Consider the following 5,984-nt stretch of genomic DNA (forward strand, 5'->3'; position numbering starts at 1 on the left):
TGGCACAAGTAGCACCCTTCTCATGTGCAAAAATTCAGCCAGATGCTCATCAACAGCACAGATTCATTTATCATTTTGCATAACCCACATGCACATGGGGTCCATCAAATTGTTTACATGATTTGGGCAATCTGAAATATCTACTGTAAAATTTTGGAATTCAGAATCATTCGTTTGAATTTGTGATAGGGTAATCGTGGTCCAGCTAGCAATTAATTATGAATTCTGGCACCCAAACCACAATTGACAAAGAATAGTGTCTCTGCATGTCGGCACCGCTTGCAGATGCAGAAGAAATTCAGAATGTTTTTGTAATTTAACTTGTGGGCGTGAAGGCACCTCTGCGGACTATGAAATTGATTGTGGAATATAACTTCTTCACGAAAACCAACTTTTACAGTTGAGAGTAATGAATTTCGATCACAATATCAGTTATTGGAAATTAACCCATCCCACTAACTAGCAAACCAGATAACTTGGCAATTTGGTGGATTTCCATATGTGTAGAGAGTGGGTTGATGGTATTTTTGTTAATTTTTAATATTTTATTATAAAAGTATTTGATAAATAAACCAACATAAAGGATGTTTTTATTAATTTTAAAAAATAAGATCTACACATATATGAAATATGAGTAAGCGATACTTTAAATAAGACTTTTTAGCTTGTAAGTTTCTAATTCCATCGTGATCACTGTGCTGTATGATGTATCTATGTTTATGTAATTGCCAACGTACAGCTGTCATACCTAATTTTTTTTGGTATGGAAATCTTAAACCTTTGAATCTTATAAAAAAATTAATAAACAAAAGCTATACCACTGAATATGAATACCTTACTGTCACAAGACTCTCTTCATAGATAAACCCTCAACTCAAGAAGATAAACCCAGTTCAAAACTTGCATTATTCAGCGTCCATCGAAATCCAAAATGGCAGATGAAACTACCTTATCATCTCCAACCATTGATCCCTACGAATACCTTCAGTTCTTCCCCAATCCCGACGGTACTGCCACTCGCAAAAGCAACGTACTCCTATCTAAGACCATATCCGATCTTGACCACGATCCTCGAGTTCTCTTCAAAGATGTCCCCATCGGCACTTCAAACAACACCTGGGCTCGCATATTCCTTCCCCGTCAAGTACTTGATTCTTCTTCCACCACCAAGCTTCCTCTCATAGTTTATTATCACGGCGGAGGTTTCATTCTCGGAAGCCTAGACGACAGACTTTTCCACGATTTTTGCTCAAACGTGGCGCTTGAATATCCTGCTGTAGTTGTCTCCGCCCAGTACAGGCTTGCCCCGGAGCACCGTCTTCCAGCCGCTTACGATGACTCCATGGAAGCATTGCACTGGATCAAAACTACCCAAGAAGAGTTGTTGAAAAAATATGCTGATTTCTCTTCATGTTTCTTAATGGGGCCTAGTGCAGGTGCAAACACAGCGTACCAGGTAGGACTGCGTGCAGCGGCACAAGTTGAAGACATACTGCCATTGAAGATCAAAGGGCTCATACTGCAGCACCTTTTCATTGGTGGGGTGAAGAGGACGGAGTCCGAGTTGAGGCTGATGAATAATCCAATTTTTCCAGTATGTGCTAGTGATTTAATGTGGGAATTCTCATTACCTCATGGCGCTGACCGTGATCATGAGTATTGCAATCTAACGGTGGGTGGTGGGTCAGATGTCTTAGATCAAATCAAGCAACTTGGATGGAAGGTATTGATCACAGCAACTACTGGGGACCCAATGATTGACCGTCAGGTTGAGATGGCGAGAATGATGGAACAAAGGGGAGTACAAGTGAAAAGTCATTACGATGAAGGAGGTTATCATGGAATTGACGTTATTGAGCCTGAAAAGCGTAAGGCTGTGCCTGTTATCATGAAAGAATTTGTGAATTCAGCCATGGCTTCTCAGTCAGTGAAGGATATTGTTGGTTAATTGGAGATTTTAGATTTGTCATGTTTTCTTTATGATAAAATAAAAAATTAATAGGTGTTGGAGTAACTTTTCCGAAACCTTTGAATATTCAATGGTTCAAAAGTCAAAGTAATATTGTGAGATCCAATAATGAGATTCCTGTCGTAATATCCTTTGTTAACCCTTATGGTATCCTGGCTCTGATAACATACGGGTTACTTAGACCTGGCAAAACGGGTGGGTGGACTGGATACGGTCCAGGTTATACGGGTACGGGTCATACGGGTGCGGGTCCTTATACGGGTTGATATATACGGGTCCAATATTTTAGACCCATGCCCTACCCTATACGGGTACGGGTGGACTCGTTTTTTCTCTCTCTAGGTTTCAATTTTTACGTTTCACCCCTAATAGTTTTCAATTATAACAATTACACCCCCAAAATTCTTGCAGTTATGAAAATTGTACAGAACATTGGAAATAATTCATTACAGAATTCTAAATTTGAACCATGGCTCCAATTTTGTAGCATATGCATAACACATTTATAGAATTCTACTTGTGAAAATAGGCAAACAGCTTCATTTCAAAACCATATTTACAGGGACAGCCGGACAACTATTATTCTAAAAACAGTGCCTGCAAATCTGCAATTCACTAACTCTAAGCACAAAAATCCTCATCATTTACTGTTCATACTTCATACAGACAGAGATTTCACGAATCAGCTAAACTATACAAATCTTGAAACCCAACTCACGGATCTTAAAAACAGATCTTGAAACCCAAACATCAAACAAGCTGCAGCTTTTCTGGAAGATACAATAAAAGCAGATCTTGAAACCCAGCTCACGGATCTTGAAAACAGATCTTGAAACCCAAACATCAAACAAGCTGCAGCTTTTCTGGAAGATACAATAAAAACAGATCTTGAAACCCAACTCACGGATCTACTACAATGGTGGGGAGAAGAGTCGCGAGTCTTGTGACGGAGAGAGAGAGGAGATGACGAGCCGACGCCTAAGTCCCGACGACGTGAGAGAGAGGAGATGACCAGAGTGAGGGCTACCGGCGATGGTGGTACTAGGAATGGGAATCATAGACTGGATGAGAGATTAAGAGTTTACAGAATGAATAAATAAGGTTCAGGTGAGGACCGTGAGGTATACTGATGATGAATGAGTGATGAGTGATGCAGTGATGAGAGATCGAGAGGCGAGACTGCGAGAAAGAATTGTTATGTTGAAGATGAAGATTTGCTTTAAAGTCTGAGTTAGGGACTTAGCCACTTTAGGGATTTGCAAGAACGGGTACCCGCAGGTGCCCGCGGGTTTACCCATATAACCCCTCAACTATACGGGTTGGGCCGGGTACGGGTAAAAACGAAACGGGTCTAATAAATTGGACCCATACCCTATATTTTCTACCCGGGTACGGACCGACCCACGGGTCTGGACCCATTTTGCCAGGTCTAGGGTTACTAGACCTTGGAGATACTATCAAAAGATTGTGGAGTTTCTGTATGTGGGAAACTATGATAGCCGACTTAAGTTAAACCAATCAAAGCAATGATCGGTCGAGATCATGGTCAAGACCCTTCTTTTACCCCACACACACTTACACCTACACAGTTTCTAACATCATCTAAAAGGGTTAGTGAAAATTAAATACACCAAGAACATAAATGAAGAACATATATATTAAACATGTCAAAAACGCAAATGAAGAACATGTATATTAAACATAAATGAAGAACATATATGGGATCTTTTTATACCCTTAACATTATCAAAATATTACAACACCCTTGAGGTTGAGGGAAAGTTAGAAGGATGAAAGAAACATGGAAGAACTATGGTAAAGATGTGTAAAGAAAATATGCAAGGGAGAAGTGAGAGATTGTTGATAAAAGAACAAAGCAAGAGAAATATACAAGAGTTTTTCACAATGCTCTTCCTCTCTCTACGAGAAGGTAAAGGCCTTTATTTATAGAGTAGAGTAATACATTGCATGCAAGACTCATAAATGAGTCATTTAATACATGACTAGACTTTTTGACTTTTTTTTTCATTTACTTGCCTACAATACTTGGCTTTTACAATTCATATGGAAGATATTACACTAAGTTGGCAAACTACCATTTAGTCCCTGACTATTTTACATAAATGACACAACTTTTATTTTAAGACACGCAGAGCTTTAATCGTTTGACAGGTTTGTAACATGCCAGGAGATTTCATTCTGAAAATCGAGACAACCCATTGATTGAATCCAGTTAGTAAGGATTTGTCAAGAAGATGTATCTAGATGAGTATCTGGAGAAATGTCTGGAAACTGAGTTTTCTACTTTGTAGAGGTACTTGGTGCATGCATGTACTATTGTCATAGGGATTTATGAAGATAGTAATTACGAGACTGTTGAAATTCTTCTTCCTACATAGTATTTGGTTGTAAGTCTAGGACCATTCTGGATAATCTAAAGTGGCATTGAATTGAGCAGTGATGGAATTTATGCATGTTTATTTGTCTTGGAGTAATTTCTTAGTGTAGTCTGGAGGAAAGAGTTCCTACAGAGCATCATCGCGAAAGGATGACCATATTTCATCTGGAATTATCTGATTTTTTTCAAAAAGGATTTTTTTGAATTGATCTAGTCTCAACAGGATGGTCAAACATATTATGGACGAGATCATATGGATAAGACTGATGAAATGTTACTTGATGTTGTGAAAAATATAGGCCATCGGATCTGATAGAGTGATGTCTGTGGAAAGACATGATAGATCATGCCATTTTGGTAGACATAGGACCTTTGTATTGGGCAAGCTGATGAGCAAACATAGATTTCCATTTTTCTAGGGTTTTGAACCATTTGAGAAAAGTCATCAAAAAGTATAACTCAGAGGTTGAGGATGACTGATATTGGGAAATTATTTTCAACATATGATGGATCGGGAATTGAATGGCAATGTGGTACTGGTGTAACATATACCAAAAGAACTATAATAATTCTTCTGGAAATATGATATCAAGACCTAGAGGTAAACAAAAGATTTTTGAAAAGGGGTAATCTGGATGGACACCTAACATATCAAACATGGATTGTCCACATTTTTCAATGCATTGAATTTGATAAGAAAGCATGAGGATTGTAGCATTTTCATCAATGGTATGAGTTCGAACAAGGTCATTGAATTCAGGAGGTATGTCTAGAGCATGGTTTGGTGAAGAAGATGATGAACAAGAACTGGACTAGGTTAATAGTTGGAACATGAAACAGGGAAGAGGTTTGGATCTAGGGTTCATGAAACCGACTTGTTTAGTTTTAGGTTTGGATAAATAATCTGCAATGATGTTGGTGTGACCTTTGATGTGCTGGATGATGAAGGAATATTTGCTGAACCATTCTGCCCATCAAAGTAATTATTGATGCGGAACCTTTTTCTTGTTGAATCGAAACATTTGATCAAAAGACTTCATATCCGTTTCAATAAAGAAGTAATGTCCAACAAGATGGAATTAAAACCTTTCAATGGTATTTTTTACTGCTAATACTTCCTTGAAAGTAGAATGATAATGTTGTTGATGTGGTTTGAGTTGTCCACTCTGGTATCCACACAAATGTCGTACTTTGTCATCATCTTGTTCAAAAAGCACTGTACCCCAATGAGTGTCACTAGCATCCATCTGAAGAATTCATTTTCCAGAAGAAGGAATCTTCAATGGCTATGTATGGAAGGATTTGTGTTTAAGACTCTTGATTGCATTTGTTTGCTTTTTCAGACCACGAAGGAGGATTCTTCTTAAGCATATGGGAAAGTGGAGTAGTGAGATGAGAAATGTTGGGAATAAAACTGCATATGTGATTGGCAATTCCCAAGAATTGTTGTATTTCTTTCTTGGTTGTGAGAACATCTGGGAATTTTTGCAACTCATTGGCAATATGAGCTAAAGATCATACTTGCCGTTAGCAATCACCATACCAAGAAAATCAATCTTTGTCTGCCCTAACTGGATTTTCTTCTCAGAGAGCATAATACCATAAGAGTGTATGATA

General features: G+C 38.3%; 1 protein-coding gene across 1 annotated transcript; it reads left to right on the forward strand.

Moving 5' to 3' along the window:
- Positions 1 to 832: 832 nt before the first annotated feature.
- On the forward strand, positions 833 to 2,381 carry LOC116118813 (probable carboxylesterase 120). Its single transcript, XM_031404774.1, has one exon. It carries the CDS (start codon positions 932 to 934, stop codon positions 1,946 to 1,948), a length of 1,017 nt encoding a protein of 338 aa, XP_031260634.1. The 5' UTR covers positions 833 to 931; the 3' UTR covers positions 1,949 to 2,381.
- The last annotated feature ends 3,603 nt before the right edge of the window (positions 2,382 to 5,984 follow it).

Source organism: Pistacia vera, unplaced genomic scaffold (genome assembly GCF_008641045.1).
Source record: "Pistacia vera cultivar Batoury unplaced genomic scaffold, PisVer_v2 Contig86, whole genome shotgun sequence".
In the NCBI taxonomy this organism is placed as follows: domain Eukaryota; kingdom Viridiplantae; phylum Streptophyta; class Magnoliopsida; order Sapindales; family Anacardiaceae; genus Pistacia; species Pistacia vera.

Bases quoted from the DNA above. Each gene is read 5' to 3' on its own strand.
- LOC116118813 (XM_031404774.1), top strand. From the start codon at position 932: ATGGCAGATGAAACTACCTTATCATCTCCAACCATTGATCCCTACGAA.